This window comes from Ornithorhynchus anatinus, chromosome 8 (assembly GCF_004115215.2).
Source record: "Ornithorhynchus anatinus isolate Pmale09 chromosome 8, mOrnAna1.pri.v4, whole genome shotgun sequence".
Lineage (NCBI taxonomy): Eukaryota > Metazoa > Chordata > Mammalia > Monotremata > Ornithorhynchidae > Ornithorhynchus > Ornithorhynchus anatinus.
In genome coordinates this window covers 20,200,472-20,220,160 of record NC_041735.1, presented here as the reverse complement: position 1 = coordinate 20,220,160, position 19,689 = coordinate 20,200,472, and the positions used below count along the sequence as shown (strand labels likewise).

Below are 19,689 nucleotides of genomic sequence, written 5' to 3'. Positions count from 1 at the left end.
GAAGCCCAAACCCAGACAGGGAGAGAAGTAGCATGGCCTAATGGATAAAGCACGGGCCTGAAAGTCAGAGGACCTGGGTTCTAATCTTGGCTCTGCCACTTGTCTGCTGTTTGACCTTAGGCAAGTCACTTAATTTCTTTGGGCCTGTTACCTCATCTGTAAAATGGGGATTAAGACAGTGAGCTTTACGTGGGACAGAGACTGTGTCCAAACTGAATATATTCTATCTACCCTAGCACTTAATACAGTGCTTGGCACTTAGTAAGTGACTAACAAATGCCATAAAAAGGATGAAGGAGATGGAGTCAAATTTAAAACTGGAAAGGGAAACATATTTCATTCTGGTACAGCAGCCTCAGACACTCCTAAATCATCATCCAGCTGCTGGATTACAATGCCAAGACTGGCATGGGACAACTGTGGCACCAGCAGTGTCCCAGAGGATGTCACCTGTGAGAGTCACCTGGCCATGGGAAAGCTCACTCAGGGGCACATCTCTTCAGAACTGGCCAGGTCAAGAGGAGAGGAGGTGGTGAAAGGAAATGGGAGTAGAGAGTGTGGTCCACCCCTTCTGATGATGATGATGGTGATATTTCTTAAGCACTTACTATGTGCCAGGCACTCTACTAAGCACTAAGCATTAGGTTTGATACAGTCTCTGTCCCACGTGGGGCTCACAGTCTCAATCCCCATTTTACAGATGAGGGAACTGAGGAACCCAGAGAAGCAAAATGACTTGCCCAAGGTCACACAGCAGACAAGTGGCAGAGCTGGGATTAGAACTCATGATCTCCTGACTCCCAGGCCCGTGCTCTAACCATTACGCCATGATGCCAACATTGACTATACACACACACATACACACGTGCAGTGTGATGGAGTAGCTGATTGCTCAGGCACCATGTTCACTTCACGTTTCCTTGCTTAATGGATGGTAAAATAATAATAATGATGGTATTTGTTAAGTGCTTATTATGTGCCATGAACTGGTTTATCTTAGGGACTCAGACTGACTTTTGGCTAAATCATGAATCCACTAAGGTAGAATCAGGGGCTAGAAAATGTTGGAGCTATTAGCCCTGCTGGTGGTCCAGTGGAAAGGGCCCGGTTCAGGGAATCGGGAGACCTGGATTCTAGTCTCGGCTCTGTAAACAGGAGACTGTCTCCTGAAGCTCTGCCCTGAGTGATGAGGGTTTCTGACTATGATGTCCCTTGAGGGGGACACATCCTGCAGGAATCCTGACCAACAGTTAGCTAACTTGGGAGACAAACACCGCAGTGGCTACCAAGGCCCCAAAGCCACCTTCTGGATCATGGGGCTACACTACCTCATTGACACTATGCTGCCATCCCTTTAGCCATCAGTGGCTTCGGCTGGTAAAACAAACCTTTGGGTGCATACCACAGTGTGCTGTCCCTTTACCCCCCCAACTAGAGCACAATGGGCAGGGATGAGAAAGTGTACACTACCCTGTGCAAAACACGATCCTAAAATCAATTCTTTTGTGCAGATTCTTGATCCTACGGTCTCCCTTTATAAAAAGCTCCTAATTATTTGGCTGCTTTGGGATTTTGGAGGATAGGTAAATTACACACACACACACATACACACACTACAGATGAACACTATTCATCTCCTCATTAGGACCAAGCCAGCTTGACAAAGAATGCAAATATGCAGCATACTATCCACTCAACACAAACACAAGCTGTCAGAGCTGTTGGCCACATTGACAAGCACACTCCTGCTGGGGCCTAAGCGGGGGCAGGACCAAGGTTTCTCCCTCCTCACTTTGCAAAAAGTTTTCTCTCTCAAGCAAAAGAGTATGGCCTGAGTGTGAGGGACCTGGGTCCAAATCCTCGCTCTGCCACGTGTCTGCTGTGTGACCTTGGGCAAGTCATTTAACTTCTCTGTGCCGCGGTATCATTATCTGTAAAATGGGGATTAAGACTGTGAGCCCCATGTGGGACATGGACTGTGTCCAACCTGATTAGCTTGTCTCTACTCCAGGACTTAGTACAGTGCCTAGCACACAGTGATTTTAATGAATACCATTTTAAAAAAAAAAGCAAATAGGACAAACATGTAGGGGAACCGGCTCTCCAGCTTAACATTAACTCTGGCCAAAGACCATGAGGCTTTGTTCTCACGGGTGCAGGTAAATCAGGAAACACGTTCAATGCCATGTTACTGACTGAACAGAGAGACCTAGGAAGCACTGGGCCCACAGCAAGGCTCCTCTGCTCAAGAGCTCCCCACCAAATTCCAGCAGAGACTCCATGTAATTCACATCATCCCACCTTCACCTTCAACCTTTAGGGCTCTGAGCCTTGGGAATAGCACGGCCCGGTGGAAAGAGTACAGGCCTGGGAGACAGGGGACCAGGGTTCTAATCCTAGCTCTGCCACTTGCCTGCTGTGTGACCTTGGGCAAGTCACTTAACTTCTCCGGGCCTCAGTTTCCTCAACTATAAAATGGGGATTAAATATGTTTTCCCTCCTGCTTCCGCTTCCAAGTGGGACAGGCTCTAAATCTGCCTGGATTATCTTGTATCTACCAGCACTTATTAAAGTACTGGGCACATAGTAAGCATTTAACAAATATCACAATTACTGTTGGTATATTATTCCCACCACCACAAGCCAGCTCTGAGACCTGAGCCCACCTTCCCATCAACCTCTGGTCCTTCTACCCAATCACCTAGCTGTTTTTCAAAATCCAGTCCAAAATGACTGCCCTCTGAGGCCTTTTTGCCTGAACAGAGGAGAGGTAAAACTCGCCATTAATCCAGATTACCCTTCCATGGGACTGTGAACACATATGTATTAGGTATATGCCTGTATATGCTTACGGGGGGGAGTTCGATGTCGATGTGTTTCCTTCAACTCCTCTGGCTCATAAGCAACTGGTGGTCAGGGACCACATCTTCCCCACCCCTTGTAAACTATCCAAAGGGAGCCACTCACACACCAGACACTAGGTTACCACTACGTTTAACAGTGAAAGGCACCCCAAATACTCAGAAAGTTCAGCTCGTATATAGGAGGGAAGTGGAGCTGGGCCAAGAAGGGTCAGCATCATCATGGCCCTCAGGTAAACTGGAGGAGGTGAGCCCCCAGGCTCAGAAGTCCAAAAGCCCGAGAAAGTTCCAATTAGAAAGTCCGAATTCCTCACCCAGAGCCAACCCAAACTTTCTGGAACCCTGAGGGCAAACAGGGTGGCTCTCTAGGCAGCTGGTGGCCTGTTTCCCGGAAGTAGACAGAGCATCCGGAGCCATGAGCACTTCCAGGTCCAAAAATCACCTCCTTGGTTCCAATCATTGCTCTGGAAGAGCACCAGCGGCAGGGTGGGAAGCGGGAGCAGGGTCAGAGCCAGGGCTCAGGAGGTTCTGGCACCGGGGATGACGACAGGGGCCTTGGGCTGGCTCTTCAGACCCTCAGCTCTGCCCAGACGTTTCCCAGCCTAGCCCGATATTCTTGCTCACTGCAGAGCAGATACAGCTTCAAAGTAGGGATGCGGGCGCTTTGAAGCGCACGTGGTTTCCTCTTGACGTTATCTCTGTACCAGTCCTTCCCTTTTTAAGTGCAGCTGGGACCCCAGCTCAGAGATGATCACAAACCAGCCCGACTCAGGGTGAAGTCGGGGCAGTCGGAGGAAACTCGGAGTGTGTTTTCCTCGACAGTGTCGGCAGGACGGACTTCGTTGCCCCATCTCCTCTGATTTCAGAGTTTCCTCCTTCAACCCACCTGCCCTCCTGCCAGGTTGCCCCCTCTTCCTGTTAAGCAAAGCCAGGAAACAGAGCTGAGATTACAGGGGTTCTGACATTTCCGAGCCAGGCCCGGCCAGACTGCCCCTCAGAGAGCTGGTCTGTGTCTCCAGGGATCGATGTGCTTAAAAATAAGCCTGTTTCGCAAAGTCTTGAGAGGTGGGGAGGGAAGGAAGGCAGGACTATGGAAGAGATAAAACACCATAATTTTATTTCATATATTTTAACATGCAGTTGAATGCTTAACGTGTGTTTTGAGAGGAAGGGAGAATTTTTTAAAAGAAACAACTACTCAGGGATGATGCTGGAGACAGAAAAGGTGTGATAGTATGAATGAACAGAAATCAGAACCTTCTATTAATATATTCACTTGATGAGGCCTCAAAAATCAGACATAATTTCAACAACAGGCAAAGTTCACACGGTGACCGATCATCTGCAGTTCTTCTGGACCGAAATTAGCAATTAGTCCAGGTGGAAAATCCAGATGATTCTGTCAAATGTCTTCCCCCTCTAGACTGTAAACTTGTTACGGGCAGGGAACGTGTCTGCTAATTCTATTATTAGAATTGTACTGTATTGTTCTCTTCCAACCACTTAGTTCAGTGCTTTGCACATAGTAAGTGCTTAATAAATACCAGGGATCGAATTTTTTTTTAAGAGAGACACATCCTTAGGGCCCCTGTTAGAAGAAAGTTTGGGATCCCCAAAGAAAACAATTTTGGTCTGAGCGATGAAGAGGATTGAGGGGAACAGCCCAGTGGAAACATTCTTACCGATGTTTGGAAGCTCCTGGGCCGGAGGCAGCCGACGCTCCGTCCTGCTGGAGTCTTTCCCTGCTCCAGTTTTGCTGGACCCCGCGAGTCTTCTTCCCCCTCCAGCACAGAATGGATCGGCCATTGCTACAAACAAGTAGAGGAGCCCAGATGAGGGGCTGAGAATAGGGTGCAATGGAAGTTAAAGAGCGAGACCAAAGTGAATCCTTGGGATCAGAGACCTTATGTGGAGCCTCCTTGCCCCACCCACAGCTGGGAGGTATGTCACAAGATGGGGGTACTTCCTATTTAAGGTAAGCGGTCAACTTTCTGAAGGGGTTTCCAAGCTGTGCTCCACGCCATATGCTCACCCTCCCCTTCCCTGCAGAGAAAGCTATTTCCCTGATCCCCATCCCCCATCTGCACTATCTTTCATTGCCTGGACAAGGGCCTCAGCCCAGTCAGTGACTTTTCTTTCCCTCAGCCCTCAGGCCATGCTTACACAACTTTGCCAAGTTCAGTCACTCCTGGCAGATCTGCCAGCTGCTTGTGGGAATCAGGGGAGCCCTTTCTCTAGGAGACAGTGTCTCTTCCTTGAGGAACTGGAATCAGGCTTTGTTTGGGATTTTGGGAGGGCTGGGTCTCTTTTCCACACCCCACCCTCCCTACACCCCAACTCCTACAGATGGTAACTGGACCAGATATCCTGAGCTTCATCTGTAAAGCAAGGACAATGTCACTGACTGAGGTGGATGGATGACCGCCTCAGAGGGAGGAATCCCTCCTATGTCATTCAGGGGAAAATATCCCTTTGGCTCAATCCAGGATCGAATCCAAATGCTCAATTCCCACCAACGAAAAGCCAATACTGGCTTCAGCAAGAGCACATATCCATTTCCAACTTCTCAATTTGAGTTCAAAGTGAAACCTCACAAAAAGAGCTAATTCTTTTTAGCTTTTGTTATTAATGGCAATCTTCTCCTTAATCATTCAAGTTACATCTTCCCATAAATAATGGAAAGTGAAAAAGTGGCCATCAGAAAGACTTTTCCATTTCTACCACAACTCCTCCTCCAGTGGATCGGCCTGGTATTCGAGGACTCTCCAATGATCTCGACCCACTCACGCTTCCAGGGCAGCAGAGGGCAAAGGGTTACTGCTAAGACCCAATTCAGAGATCCGTGTCGCTAGGTGACGTGGACTTTGGTCCCCTAGGTGATCCCAGAAATGAGCTTCACCAGGCAGAGAGTTGGAGTTCCAACTCTGAAGACTGCGGCTGAGAACTAGGTAGTTTGCAGGACTCTGTTCAAGCAGAGGCAATTCCGCCCTTCCCTCTTCTTCCCCCCATCTCCTCCCGGTTCCTGTCCCCTGGTGACGCTGGCCTCCATTGGACGGTTCCCCAACCATAGTCTTCTTAACACCAGGCCACTTGTCCTCTAGGCAGGGTGGCCTGGAGATAAAATGAAAACTCAGCAGGGAATGCCCTGGACTTGCTAGGAAGGGTCCACCAGACCTGCCAGATTCTGAAATTCTGCAATGATGCTCTCCCCTCCTATTTATGAGCAATTGAAATCCTCTTTTTTGATTTAGTTGAAAATGTTATTTCATTTCATATTAAGGTCAGACGATAGATCAGGCATCCCAAGTGAGTTTACATCCGCTGACAGGTGAGGGCTGTGGGGGTAGGGGTGGAGGTGAGAGTAGGGGAGCGTCCACCTGACCAGATTAGAAAATCCCAGGGGAACACGTGTGTGCCAGCACCAGCTGAGCTGCGTCTGATCGTATTCCAAGCACGAAGGACGCGGATGCGTGCGTGCATATGCACACACACACGCTCTCTCTCTCTCTTCACCCCCTTTCGCCCCACCCTCAGGTTGAAGGGTTTGGTAACTGTACTGATGCCACCCTGAATGTGTTTGCCCTAACATTCTGTTTGTATTTACACATATTTTTAATGATATTTGTTAAATGCTTACTATATGCCAGGCACTAGTACTACGTGTTGGGGCAGATACAAGCTAATCAGGTTGGACACAGTCTAGATTCCAGAGGGGGCTCACAGTCTTAACCCTCATTTTACAGATGAGGTAACTGAGGCACAGAGAAGTTAAGTGACTTGCCCAAGAGTCACACAACAGACAAGTGGCAGAGCCGGGATTAGAACTCAGGTCTTTCTGACTCTCAGGCCCATGCTCTATCCACTAGGCCATGTTGTTTCCCCATCTGGGGAGTTTTTATGCATAACTTAAGTTTAAATTCACTTTTAATGTTTTTAGTTCTTTAAATTTCCACAATATTAAACCTCTGGACAAGGAGTCCTCATTATTATGGTTCCCTTAGGAGGCACCAAGGTCTTTCCCTAACCACCTGCCATCCTTATCTAGCGCCTATCATTTCCCACTATATGCCGCCTCATGCCCTCTACTCCAATGAAATAACCCTCTAAGTCTTTCTCTCTCACACACGACACTTCCACTTCCAGGCCATGGCCCATGTTAATCTCCTCGCCTGGAATGCCCTTTCACTTCCTCTTTGCCAAATCACATCCTTCTTTTTTGAAGCTATTAAAAATACACCCCGTCCATGAAGCCTTCCCAGATTTGACCCACCAGGCAGAATCTCACATGGTCAGGAAACACAGGGCTTGGCCTGGTTTGACCTGCCTCAATTTCTGTCTGAGCCGCCAGTCCTGGTCCCACACTGCTCTTTGTCCTAGTGAAGCCAGAAATTCGGTGCTCCCTTATGGGAGGCAGTGTGGCCTAGTGGAAAGGGCATGACAATGTGAGTCAGGAAATCCGGGGTCTAGTCTACCTCTGTCACTGGCCTGCTGTGTGACCGTAGGCAAGTCACTTTCTTCTCTGGACTGCACTTTCCTCACTGGTACAATGGGGGTAAGATGCCTGCTCCCCTTACCTCATAGGCTGTGAATCAGGGACTGCAACTGATCTGATTATCTTGTTTGTAGCACAGTGCTTAGTATCTGCTATTGGCTTAATAAATACCATATTTTACGGGCTGCCCCAGCCCTCGAAACAACCTCCCAAGTCCTGTGGAAGTGGGTGTCGGGCCCTCACCTGAAACAGGGCACTGCAGAGGCAACCTGACCCAGCTAGATTCAGGTTCACCTTGAACAGATCTGGCCCCAGAAGCAGTGTGGCCTAGTGGAAAGTGAATGGGCCTGGAAGTCAGAGGATCTGGATTCTAATCCCGGCTCTGCTACTTGTCAGTTGGGTGACCTTTGGCAAGTCACTTTACTTCTCGGTGCCTCAGTTTCCTCCTCTGTAAAATGGGAGAATACCTGTTCTCCCTCCTACTTAGACTGTGAGCCCCAAATGAGACAGAGACTGTTCATCCTGATTATTGTGTATCTACCCTAGTGCTTACTACAGTGCTTGGCCCATAGTAAGTGCTTAACAGATACGATAAAGAAGAAGAAAAAAGGCATAGAGCCTCTCCCAAGCCAAATTGTGGCTCTACCTTGCTCTAATATATTGTTCTATGATTTTATTCTTACATAGCTTATGTTCTACTCTTTGGCACCTGCACTTCATGACTTCCTGTAGGCTAGCGAATCCCCAATTGTCCCATCTCCCCTATTGGGCTGGCATTCTTGGAGGAAGAGACCAAGCATGTCTTGTCCTCCTCTGTCCCTCTCCACAGTACCTCGATCTGAGCTCAGGGCCTGCTTAATACTGACTTATTAGGCATCTGAATAAGACCAACCTCTGGGTTTCGATCGTGCCTTTGTCAATTACTGAGTGCTTATTTTGTGCAGAGCACTAAACTAAGCACTTGGGAGATGACAACAGAGTTGGGAGACACATTCCCTACCACGCTCAGTCAATAACTTCTTCTCTCTTCTCCTTTTGCTCCTCCCCTCCCAAGGGGCTCAGGCTAAAGTCACACTGGTGGAGACAGAGGCAGAGACATGCTGGAGAATGGGAAGGACAGCCCTAAGCTTGTCTGCTGGAGATTTTCTACAACTCCACGTTAGCTGTGGTCCGGGAGCTGACCTAAAGGAATTCGACAACGGGGCCAAAAGGCCCTGGATTAAATGCAATGATTTTTGAGAGAGTTTTCTATGCGAGAGAAAAACTGGGGAAGACCTGCAAGAAAAAAAAAATGTGTTCCCTTTCAGTGCCTGCTTCCCTACTCAATCAGTCATATTTATTGAGTGCTTAATGTGTGCAGAGCACTGTACTAAGCACTCGGTAGAGTAGGTAGTAAGTACTAGTACCCACAGAGTGGAAAAGGTCATCTCTGACGATGATTATACTAAACCTATTACTGTACAAGGGGAGTCTTGAGACACAGCCCCTATTGATGCGAGAGAAAATGACCCAACTTTCTCTCTTCCCTCCTCTTCAGACTGAGGCTCACACTTAAAAAGAGATCCCACAGCCTGGCTTAGCAACAATCCCACCCCTAATAACGTCACGAAGATCCTGAACTGTAGGAGAGATCTAAGAACATGGACCTAGAGCTTCTTTCCTCCTAGTCTCTCTCACCATCCCACACCTGCTCCTTCCCTTCTCTCTAAGTTTCTCTCTTCTTCTCAGTCCCTCAAGGAGGTAACACCTACATGCGACCAAGCAAGTCTATACTGTGTATCAAACCTGGGAGGTGGATTTTTACTCTTCAGTAGTTCTTAGCAGAGTGTTTAATCGGAACCCAGGGCACGCAGAGTTCATTGCTTCTGGGAGGCCTGGCCTTGGCTATAAAAGGAGAAAAAATAACCCAACAGCAAACAGTAGTAACCCATTGCTCCCCTCCCGTCTCCTGCCTTCTCTCCGACAGCTCCCAGTCAGGACAATTATCCAGCCTGAGAGCGCTAAAGCCTCAGGGAGGGGGAGTGACGTTAAACTTTGGGGTTTCAGATGTTCTGAGTATCAACTGAAACACTTTCCTTCACGTTTTACTGACTTGATCCATCATTTATGGTGTCAGCGCAGCTCTGCCACAGCCGGCCCCTGCCTCCCGATACCTATTTCATCACTCTGGGCTGTGCAGGGATGAGTGAGTCTGGGGCCCAGATCCCTAGGCAGAGAGCGGCCAGCAGACTGCAGAGACAACAGCACCGGCCCCAGGGGAGCAGGAAGAGAAGCTTCACTGCCCAGTTAAAGAGTTGTACTAATGGGCTCCTGGAAGAATCCTGGGGATCTTCCTGAAAGAGAACTTTACCTTCTGGGAGGAGTGGGAGAGACAGTCAGATTGGTGAGCTCCTCCTCACTTCACCCACTCCGTGCCCCTCAGGAAACACCGTCCTCGAGGAACAATGCAACTAAAAGCAAACGCGTGCCATTGCACTAGCTGAACTGCTAAGTATCCTGTTCAGCCGGATCTCTCCCCACCACCATCCTCTCCCCCAGTCCACCTCCGATCTCTTCATGCCCCAGGGCCACAGCAGTCGGAATTATCCTGGATCTCTTCCAGGGCTAGGAATAATGCTTTGGCATTTAGTAAGTGCCTTGTAAATCTTACTCTTCTTCTTATTATTAGAAAGAGTAAGGTTTAGTTTCTGGGGGCTTGGTGTTGTTCAAGTGAGTAGGTTTGTCCACTCATGCAAGGTTTCCCTCTCCTGAGCAGGTGCTGGGAAGGCAGGAGAGGAAAGGGGCCCCAGAGGCAAGGAATTCGGGAGCAAATCCCTGGCAGGGACAAACATCCTTCTAGTGGCCAAAAGAGTGGGTTTTGCAAAGCCACACTGAAGTAGGAGTCGTGGTGACCTGGAGAGAAATGTGGTCTATTGGATAGAGCATGGGCCTGGGAGTCAGAAGGACCTGGGTTCTAATGTTGGCTTTGCCAGTTATCTGCTGTGTGACCTTGGGCAAATCACTTTAACTTCTCTGTGCCTCAGTTACCTCAGCTGTAAAATACGAATTATTTCTGTGTGCCCCCATGTAAGACATGGACTGTGTCCAATCTGATTAGCTTCTATCTACACTAGTGCTTTGTTATAGTGCCTGCCACTGGGTAAGCACTTAACAAATATCATAAAAAATGCTAAAGAAGAAGGCCCCACAGCTAGTTCACTAGGAAGTGGTGGGAGGAGTCGAATTAAATTGCTGAACCAACATCTTTTTTTTTTTTTTTAAAAAGGTAATTTTTTTAGCATTTACTATTTGCCAGGCACTGTTCTAAGCACTGGGGTAGATACAAGGTAATCAGGTTGGATCCAATCCATGTCCCACATGGGGCTCATGGGCTTAACCCCTATTTTACAGATGGGGTAACTGAGGCAGAGAGAAGTTAATTGACTTGCCCAGGGTCACACATCAAACAAATGGCAGATTTGGGATTAGAACGCAGGTCCTTTGACTCCCAGATCCATACGCTTTCCACTAGGTCATGTTACTTCTCAGTCTGCATAGGGGAACACTTCAGTTACGGTGAAGCAAAACCTCCAATGATGTGGCCATCCAACTCAAACATCAAGAGACTAGAGGGAGTGTGGCAGGGGCAGGCTCAGGGAGACTAAAGGAATCCAGGAATATTGAAAGTCAACAGTCATTTGAAACATGAGGGAAGAGTGACTTGGAATTAATTCCCATCGGTGAGTTCTTCCACTGGTTGCCCATCCACCTCTGTATCAAATAGAAATTCCTTACCACTGGCTTTAAAGCACTCAACCACCTTACTGCTCCTATCTTACCCCACTGATTTCCTAACACAACCCAGCACATTCACTGCACACTTCTGCCGCCACCTTATTCACTGCACCTAGATCTTGTCTATTTTACCACTGACCCCTCACCCACATCCTGCCTCTCGCCTGGAACTCCCTCCTCCTTCATATTCAACAGATTATTACTCTTCCCACTTTCAAAGCCTTAATAGAATCACATCTCCTCCAAGAGGCCTTCCCCCACTAACCCCTGATTTCCCCTTGTGTCACCCAGGCACTTGGATTTATAACCTTTAAGCCTCAGCCCTTCAGCACTCATATACATAATTCGTTTCAATGTCTCTCTCTCCCTCTAGATTAAGGTCCTAGTGGACAAGGAATCTCTTTACCGATTCTGTGATAATGTGCTCTCCCAAGCGCTCACTACAGTGCTCTACACACAATGAGCACTCAATAAATGATGGATTAATTGATTCCCTGTGCCTGCTCCTTCAACCATCTTCCCTCCCTGGTCGCAAGTAAACCCATGGCATTCAAGGGTTCTTTATTAAAAGTCATCATGTTTATTTAATAGAATATTATACACTATAAACTCACTGTGGGCAGGAAATGTCTCTCCTAACTCTGTTGTATTGTAGTCGCCCAAGCACTTAGTACCCTGCTCTGTTCTCAGTAAGAGGGTGACAGGTTCCTCCAGAGGTCATTTATTCCAACCATCTGCCTCCAAGCAGGGTTGCACTCAACCTCCCCCCGTCACATCATCTAGGGTCCATCAATCCTCATTTGGGAAACTCCTTTTTATGTCTCCACTAGATACCTGGTGAGGCATTTCCTCTCAGTCTTTCCTTAGTAGGTTTTTAGGTTGAAAGCCATGTGACTATCACCCCAAACTCTGTGAGGTGGGGAGGGACACAGTTGAATGGAACAAACCCAGTGGGACTCCATCTCAAAATCCAAACACCGACCCATCTCTCAAGCACATTCCCATGACCGCCACGGCTCCAAAAATCAATAATCCAATAAACCGAGACATGCTGTAAGTCGAAGTTGGTGGTGGGACACTACTGCCATTCCCTCAGATTTTTACACCTAAAATTCTCAAGTTTTAAATCAAATGCTTTACTGTAATTTCACAAGGCCATCATCTTTATTCTTTTCCCCATGAAAATTTCCTCTTCTCAAACCTCTCTTCTTCCCTGTCTTTCCCCTCTCTCCTATAGACTAGCACACTGCAGCCATCTAACAAAGGAAAACCATAAAACAGAGTAACAAATCACAAACAGTCCTCTTTTTCTTTGTACTGATTGGTGAGTGGGTGAGCTGGGACAGGTAGGCATCCATATAAGCGCTTTTTCAGTAGGTGAGCTCTCTATGGGCAAGATCTGGATAATGCTACATTCACAGAGCCCTGGGTTCTAACTGGTCCAACGGAACTTGGAGCTGTGGGATGGGAAATGGGGAGGCAGGGAAAGTCCAAGATGGCAGGTGACTTTGGGGTTTTCCCCCGACCAACCTGGGAGGTGTCCTGAATTCAAAGGCACGTCACCGGCCTCATTCAGAACCCAGCGTGCAACTGAGTCTTATTATTGGATGTGGAGGGCAGAGGCAAGGCCAGACATGTAATGGATTTTCCCTCGTTGGGATGGCCTGGCAGGACAGAATCATAGATGAAAAACAAAAAATTATAGGTTTAGAGCAAAGAGGAAAAAGACAAGGATCTAAAGGCGAAAGACTTTCAGGGCACACAGGGTTAACTTTGACTCCCTCCCTTCACTCCTCCAAGATTAAGTTTCACTATTTCAGAGCAAACTTGGAGGGGAGGGAGAGAGGGAGGAAGGGAGGGAGGGAGGGAGGGAGGGAGAGAGGGAGGGGGAAGAAGGGGTCTGTAAGATTGCTGCATCCTGAGGGGAAAACCCCTCAAGCCAGAGTGGAAGGCATAAGCTGGCTGCTGGCGGGAGGGTGGAGTGGCGGGAGCAGCTGCCGGGAAAGCTGGTTTAGTGTCCAGACTCAGTCCAGCCGGGTCCAGAGCATAGAGGACCAGGGATGGAAGTGGATGGGAGGGCAGCTCCCGGAACTAAGTTATGGATCAGTCTACAAGATGAGGCAGGCATGGCTCCCACCATCATTCATTCATTTCCACTTTTGGGGGTGGGGGCACTCTCTGCCTGGACACCCCTTCCCTCTTTTTTCTGGTTTAAAGGCAGCCCCTTATGCCCTAAAGGGCAACACCCTGAAACCGTGGTGCTGAAGGCTCTGAGAAGTCCTGCTCAGAGCCGGGATGTCTCGGCAGTGCCCTCTCTGACCACTGTGGGGGAAAAGGCCCCAGCTCCTCTCTAGACCCTAAGCTCACTGTGGGCAGGGAATGTATCTGTTATATTGTACTCTCCCAAGCGCTTAGTACAGTTCTCTGCACACAGTAAGCATTCAATAAATTTGATTGACTGACTCTCTATTATCCACCCCATCTCCAGGAAAAGCTAAAAGCAAAAGGACCTCATTCTCCCTAACCTAGGCAGACTGTACATTGTGTGTTCCTTCCCAAACCCTTTGTCTTCTTAAAACATAAAAGAAAATACATGTAGGGGGCAAAACCCCACAGAGGAACTCTTGAGTATTCGTCAGCGACTCTATATCCCTCCTTGCCTCACCCTGTTCCAATTTCAACTCAGCCCTGGTCACTTCACTAGCCTTTCGGAAAGTGGGGTTGTGGGGAGGGAGAGAGCAGAAGGACGGAGAAATATGCTCAATCAATCAATGACGTTTATTGAGCACCTATGAGCACATTACTAAGCACTTGGGAGGGTGCAACTGAGGTAGAGTCAGTCCCTACCTTCAAGGAGCTGTCATCCATCAGCTGTCTTCTAGAAATGACTGTCAAAAGTAACTAAGAAGTGGGGACTGGGGGGGGAGGGAGGGAATCTTGGGGACAGAGAAAGCAATTCAGAGAAATAATCGGCTGAGAGCCGGGCTTCGGAAACTTCTATTCCTGCAAGGGTCTGCAGGGGCCCTCGGGGAAAGTTCTCAACACAGGTTTTAGGGCATCCCAGACGGATGCGGATATCGGACGCATCAATGCCTCTCTTTTGGCAGTGGGGACATTAGGGTCAGGCTGCCTTTCGGGGGGTGGTGGTGGGGGTTAGGAATGTGCGTTGAAAGTGACCATTTCGCGGGGGGTAGGGGGTGGGGATGAGAGGTCAGAGATAGTCATTCCATCGTCTTTATTGAGCGCTTACTGTGTGCCGAGCACTGTACTAGGTGCTTGGGAAGTACGTGGCAGGGGGGCAAGGGCTGGTGGCATTTGAGGTCTCTTAATTGTGAGGTCTCGTGAAGTGGGGGAGGAAATCAAGGTAATCTTTAGAGTTCTGCCCGTCTCCCACCTGACCACGGGACGTGACAGCTCCTTGGACTCAGGGCTGAAGTCTCCAAAGGCCCCGGGCTCTGTTGGGCGGCGGGCGGCCGCGGACTCCCAGTTCTGCCGGGCGGTTCGGGTTGCGGCCTTGGTCCCCTCCGGCTCCAGGAGTCTGGGGTGACCTCCCCTACTTAGAGGAACCCTATCCCTCGTCCCCCTCCCCGGCGGCCTTCGACCCCTCGGCCTCCAGGAGTCCGGGGTGACCTCCCCCACTTCGAGGAGGCCTATCCCTCGTCTCCCTCCCCGGCGGCCTTCGACCCCTCGGCCTCCAGGAGTCCGAGGTGACCTCCCCCACTCTCATTCATTCAATAGCATTTATTGAGCGCTTACTATGTGCAGAGCACTCTACTAGGCAATCTCCCTCCTCGTCCCTCCCCAGGCTCCTTGGATGGGGAGTGAGGATTTCACTTCCCCAACACCTCTGTGAAAAATTCCCAGAGGGAATGGGAAATACAGGCCACCCGAGGCAGAGAGGCCCAGGGAGGGGCTGGCATCTCGGGGCGTGGGGGGAATCGCTGTTGCCGTTCCTTCTCCATCCCTTCTCCTCCAGGCGGTGACCAGGTCAGGCGAGGTCACGGGCCGAAGGAGGCGGGCACCTGGATGCCCGTGCCCTCCTTCCCCACCCCGGCTTGGGCCTGGCTGCCATCTCACCCCCGACCCGGTCCTGCCTCAGTCTCCCCCACCCTCCCACCTCTCCCCTTTGGGGGAGTGGGGGTCTCCCTGCCACCCACCTGTCAAAAGCCCCTCCTTCCCACCCGGGGCCCGGCCTCTGGTGGGCACCGTGGGTGGCCGGGCACCAGGGGAAGGGGGACCGGCTTGGGGAGGAGGGAGAGGGAGGGGATCCCACCCCTCCCAGCCAAGTCGAGCGCTTGCAAACCCCCGATTCCCCCTGCTCCTGCCGCCAGTCCTTCCCCAGCCCAGGAGGACAGAAATGCCAGGGGAGATCTGATGGCGGGGGCGGCGAAAAGGGGGGGCTCCTTTGGAGACGGAGGGAGGGGAATCGTCCATTCCGAGGGCTGGCTTGGTACAGCGCTCCGCACACAGTAAGCGCTCGATAAACACTACCGGGCCAACGGAGGAATGAATGAAGGGGGGCGACCCACAGGAGCGAGCAGAAGGCAGTGAAGCAAAATGGCGACTTTTTTTTATGGAGAGGGAGAAGGAAGGAAAACAGTAAGAGGGAGCGGGAGAGAGGGAGAAAACGCCCCCCACCCCCCACGAAGGCGGGGAGGGGGAAGAGAGAAGGAGCCCCCTCCCCTTTTTCACTGCCCCCCTGGCAGGTGATGGGGGAGGGGTGGGGGGGTCCGGGGGGGTGGGGGGGAGGGTGGGGAGCGCGCTTACCTCCGGCCTGGCCCGGCGCGAGCTGGGCTGGGCTCCCCGGGGCCGGCGCAGGCTGCGCGCCGCCGCGCTTGGCTCAGGCGCGCTCCCGCCCTCTACCTTTGACAGTTTTACGGCGCGGGGGCGCGCGCGCGGGAGGGGCCCGGAGGGGGGGGGGGCGGATGCAAGTTGCAACTCTCGCGGTATTATTTTAATCCCGAGAAAAGTGAGGAGGGCGCGCACCGCCCGCCCCACTCCTCCCCCCCCCCCATCCTTGCGAGGAGGGTAGGATTTGGCTGAGCGCTTACTAGGTGCCAAGCACTGCTCTAAGCGCTGGGAGTGATCCTCATCCTAATGATGATGAGATGGGTTAAGGGCTTACTAAGTGTCAAGCACTGCTCTTAGCGCTGGGGGTGATCCTCATCCTAATGATGATGAGATGGGTTAAGGGCTTATTAATAATGTTGGTATTTGTTAAGTGCTTACTATGTGCAGAGCACTGTTCTAAGCACTGGGGGAGACACGGGGGAATCAGGTTGTCCCACATGGGGCTCACATTCTTAATCCCCATTTTACAGATGAGGTAACTGAGGCCCAGAGAAGTGAAGTGACTTGCCCACAGTCACCCAGCTGACAAGTGGCAGAGCTGGGATTCGAACTCATGACCTCTGACTCCAAAGCCCATGCTCTTTCCACTGAGCCACGCTGCTTCTCTAGCCACGCTGCTTCACGCTGCTTATTAGGTGCCAAGCACTGCTCTAAGCGCTGTGGGTGATCCTCATCCTAATGATGATGAGATGGGTTAAGGGCTTACTAAGTGTCAAGCACTGCTCTAAGCGCTGGGGGTGATCCTCATCCTAATGATGATAAAATGGGTTAAGGGCTTATTAGGTGCCAAGCACTGCTCTAAGCGCTGGGGGTCGTAATACTAACGATAAGATGTGTTAAGGGCTTACTAAGTGTCAAGCACTGCTCTAAGCTCTGGGGGTGATCCTCATCCTAATGATGATAAGATGGGTTAAGGGCTTATTAGGTGCCAAGCACTACTCTGAGCGCTGGGGGTCATCCTAATATTAATGATGATAAGATGTGTTAAGGGCTTATTAGGTGCCAAGCACTGCTCTAAGCGCTGGGGTGATCCTCATCCTAATGATGATAAGATGGGTTAAGGGCTTATTAGGTGCCAAGCACTGCTCTAAGCGCTGGGGGTCATAATACTAATGATGATAAGATGTGTTAAGGGCTTACTAAGTGTCAAGCACTGCTCTAAGCGCTGGGGGTGATCCTCATCCTAATGATGATAAAATGGGTTAAGGGCTTATTAGGTGCCAAGCACTGCTGTAAGCGTTGGGAGTGATCCTCATGCTAATGCTGTTGCCGATTTGTACATTCCAAGCGCCTAGTACAGTGCTCTGCACCTAGTAAGCGCTCAATAAATACTATTGAATGAATGATAATGAGATGGGGTAAGGGCTTACTAGGTGCCAAGCACTGCTCTAAGATCTGGGGGTGATCCTAATACTAATGATAATAAGATGTGTTAAGGGCTTATTAGGTGCCAAGCACTGCTCTAAGCACTGGGGGTGATCATAATGCTAATGATGATGAGATGGGGTAAGGGTTTACTAGGTGCCAAGCACTGCTCTAAGCCCTGGGGTGATAATAATAATAATGATGATATTTGTTAAGGGCTTACCATGTGCCAAGGACTGCTCTAAGCCCTGGGGTGATAATGATGATGATGATGATGATGATATTTGTTAAACACTTACTATGTGCCAAGCACTGTTTTAGGCGCCGAGATAGATACAGAGCAAGCAGGTTGTCCCGTGTGCGGTTTACAGTCTTCATCCCCATTTTACAGATGAGGTCACTGAGGCACAGAGAAGCGAAGTGACTTGCCCAAGGTGACCCAGCAGATAAGTGGCGGAGCCGGGATTAGAACCCACCACCTTTCATTCCCAAGGCCGGGCTCTGGCCACTAAGCAACACTGCTTCTCTAGGGTTCCCGAAGGTCGGCGTGGCGGGGCAGGAGGCGGTGAGGAGGGGGACGAGCAGGGGTCGGGGAGGAACGGGAAACTTAATAACAATAAAAATAATAAAGCCGAGCTGCCATCCCCTCGCCTCTCTCCATCCCTGGACTGCACGTGTTGCCGCCTACTCCCCCAAGGCTGGGGTTGCTCGACACCCAGCGCTTAGAAGAGTGTTTGGCACATAGTAAGCGCTTCACAAATACCATCATTATTATTATTGTTATTATTTTTACCCTCCGACCCGCGGGCGGGCGGAGGGACAAGGGGAAGAAGATGGGTTCTCATCCAGCTGAGCGGGGGGCTGGTGACCCAGGCCTGCACCTTCCCTGCCGCCCCCCAAACCAATAAGTACTCAATGACCTTTGGGGGAGGGGAAAATAAAGGTTATAAAGAAAACTATCCCCCTTCCCTCCCCGCCACACCCACGGAATCAATCCAACAGGGATCGTCTCTGTTGCTGAATTGTACTTCCCAAGCGCTTAGGACAGCGCTCTGCACACAGTAAGCGCTCAATCAATACGATTGAATGAATGCATTTATTAAAGCACTGACTGGGTGCCGAGCACTATCCTAAGCGCCTGGGAGAGTACGTTGTAACAGAGTTGGTAGACTCGATCCCTGATCACCACCAGTTTACGTTTGAACAGGAGAAGGGGACTGCGTCCGATCTCTATATAGTGTGTGTACCCCCGGAGCGTAGTGCAGTACTAGGCACAGAGTGAGTGCTTAACAACGACCACCTTTATTTTAAAATGGGGAATCCCGAGCGTGTCCACTGCGGCACGGGCGGACTAGACGGTGGTCAGACAGGCCCAACTCCACACCCCTTTTGCCCTCCATCAATCCCCGGTGTAGCCCGCTCAGGGAAATCTATCTTCAAAAATCCGGGTCAAGTCTCTCCTTGTTCCTCCCTTTCCTTCCCGCGTCCCCCTTCCTCTTCCTTCTAAGCCAGAGTTTTGGCAGAGCCCGGCTGGAGGGAGGAGGGGGGTTGCAAACCTAAAGTGTCACATTATCTGAGAGATTGAGGGTCCCGGATCTGAGACGTTTAGCTCTTTTCCAAAAGCTGTCTCCAAGCCGGGCTGGACTCTTAGCCGGGCCTCAGGGTAGGATAACCGCCAAAGGGAATTTAGACATTTGTCCTACAGCCTGTGGAGTAAGTTGCCCTGGGCTATGCGCACTTTTCCAGAGAAGATTTAGAGAGTAGCAGTGCCTCTGGATTTCCCCTAATCCCGTACACCTAATGATGTCAACCAGGAAGTCATCTGTGAGTTTCCCTTCTGAGCTACAATCCTGGGAATTGGCCTGGATTGCTGACGGAAGTCATCTGACCTTGTCTAACCCTGACATCCAGCTCAGGAAAGGGGTTGAGCAGCGAGGGAGGGGAAAGACGCCAAAGTCAAAGGCTTCGGAGCCATGAGTACGACCCTGACAAGAATAAGGAATGTTCCCTGCCCAGCAGATTTGGCCCAAACCTTCCACTCTGAATCTGTACTGTGCTTCTCTGTTTCCTGGGCAGCCATGGCTGAACCAACTGGAATGAAGATTGGAGGTCCCTCCTGGGGACCATGAACCTGGGGAAGGATGGGGATGGGCAGGGAGCATTTTTCCATGATGTCAAAATTGTCCCTCCCTCTCCGGTTCTCCATTTCCTACTCCAAGACAGGGCAGTCCTTAGGTAGCCCTGAGCCTGAAGGGCCAGTCCCGGAAAATTTAAGCCGGGGATTCGCTTGTGGCAGACGGAGAAAAGAGGCCTCCACGGAGAATGAAGCAGCATGGCCTAGTGGAT

At 50.3% G+C, this 19,689-nt stretch overlaps 1 protein-coding gene across 2 annotated transcripts in view; it reads right to left on the bottom strand.

Annotated features, from left to right (window-relative positions):
- The window catches only part of ZNF512B (zinc finger protein 512B), a 54,875-nt gene extending 38,925 nt beyond the window's left edge, over positions 1–15,950 (bottom strand). For both annotated transcript variants that reach the window (XM_029070260.2, XM_029070261.2), the window contains exons 1-2: positions 15,895–15,950; positions 4,544–4,669 (exon numbers count right to left, since the gene is read on the bottom strand). In XM_029070260.2, coding sequence (XP_028926093.1) covers positions 4,544–4,667 — 124 coding nt within the window. In that variant the 5' untranslated portion in view covers positions 4,668–4,669; positions 15,895–15,950. The remainder of the gene's footprint in view (positions 1–4,543; positions 4,670–15,894) is intronic.
- Between the last annotated feature and the right edge of the window lie 3,739 nt (positions 15,951–19,689).